At 27.4% G+C, this 1,364-nt stretch overlaps 1 protein-coding gene across 1 annotated transcript; it reads right to left on the bottom strand.

The window, feature by feature from the left end:
• Positions 1-420: 420 nt before the first annotated feature.
• Positions 421-927, bottom strand: LOC103309163 (protein FAM200A-like). Its single transcript, XM_008183927.1, has one exon. The coding sequence runs from the start codon at positions 925-927 to the stop codon at positions 421-423; it is 507 nt and encodes a 168-aa protein (XP_008182149.1).
• Between the last annotated feature and the right edge of the window lie 437 nt (positions 928-1,364).

The raw sequence follows: 1,364 nt of genomic DNA, 5'->3' as shown, positions 1-1,364 counted from the left end.
TACATTTTTGACGTTTTGAAATTTTGACTATAATACCTATATTGTAAATTATTATGATATCTATGATGCTAAACACCAACGTAGACGGTCGTCCATGGCCTATATGGAAAAATCATGAACATTAGAGCAGCGTTTCCCAACCTTTTTGCAATGGCGACCCATAAATTTAATCTTTATTAGGTACACGACCCCCCCCCCTAAAAAAAGTATGCCGTATATAAATATGATTTTTACTATAATCCATTTTATCATTGAGTTTTTTATAAAATACAATACGAATACAATATACTGAATAATAATAACTTAATTAATAAATAAATAAAATACGAATACATTATAGGTACTGAATAATAATAACTTAATTAATAAATCAAATAAATAAATTATAAAAAAATACAAGAAATTAGTATAATAGAAAATTTAGTGTGAATTTTGATTTTGGACACTGTTGCATAAAATTTCCCACTGGGGTACAATTTCAGATAAACTGATGCGCATGTCATGTGTGACATCTAATCTGTTTCTTTGTTTTGTTTTAATATTGGCCATGGTAAAAAATCCTTTTTCACACAAATAAGTGGTAGGAAAAAGTAATAGTTTTATTATTGCATTAATTGAAAGTTCTGGATATTCATTATATACTGCACACCAAAAATCTACAAGAGTTTCATTTTTAAATTTATGTTCATAAGTTTTATCACAAGAAAGATCGATAATCTGAGTTTCAAGAAGCGTATTGAAGTTCAACTCTTCAATAGAAACAGTAAAAGGATTTTCAATCCATTGAAAATCGTCACGAATATCTTTTGGGAAATAACTATTCAATGCAATTGATCTTTGATTTAAATGCAATGAAATAATTGTTTTTATATCATTGACATTCACTGAGTCGTCTTCTTCTAGAAACTCGCTAAGTACAAAAAACATATCAATATTTCCTATTTCTACTTTTTTTTTGTAAATAATAATTTTTTTTTTGAACGAAGCAATTTTTTTTGATTGATCAAAAATGTCAAAATTTTTACCTTGCATCGACAAATTTAAATTATTAAGCATGCCTTTTTAATTTGGAGGGTTTTAAACTTTCATTGGCTAAAATTTTTCCACGTACAACGCATTGTGGTTAAACCGTTTTATTATTTTCATAACGTCGAAATCCAAATTTAATAAAATCTGTACTAAAACTACGGTTACCTGATGTTTTCTTGTTTTGTACTGATCTGCTTGATGGAACTGGTTGGTTAGTACCACTGGCTGTAGTATTACAAATTATAAATTTATGCATTGGTAAAAATTTGTTAAAATAGTTTAAAATGTGTGTTTAAACGTAAACTTAAACTTTTCGTAGTATCGATGTACCGCTC

Source organism: Acyrthosiphon pisum, chromosome X, assembly GCF_005508785.2.
Source record: "Acyrthosiphon pisum isolate AL4f chromosome X, pea_aphid_22Mar2018_4r6ur, whole genome shotgun sequence".
Lineage (NCBI taxonomy): Eukaryota > Metazoa > Arthropoda > Insecta > Hemiptera > Aphididae > Acyrthosiphon > Acyrthosiphon pisum.
This window is presented reverse-complemented; position numbering and strand designations above follow the sequence as displayed.

Bases quoted from the DNA above. Each gene is read 5' to 3' on its own strand.
- LOC103309163 (XM_008183927.1), bottom strand. From the start codon at position 927: ATGTTTTTTGTACTTAGCGAGTTTCTAGAAGAAGACGACTCAGTGAAT.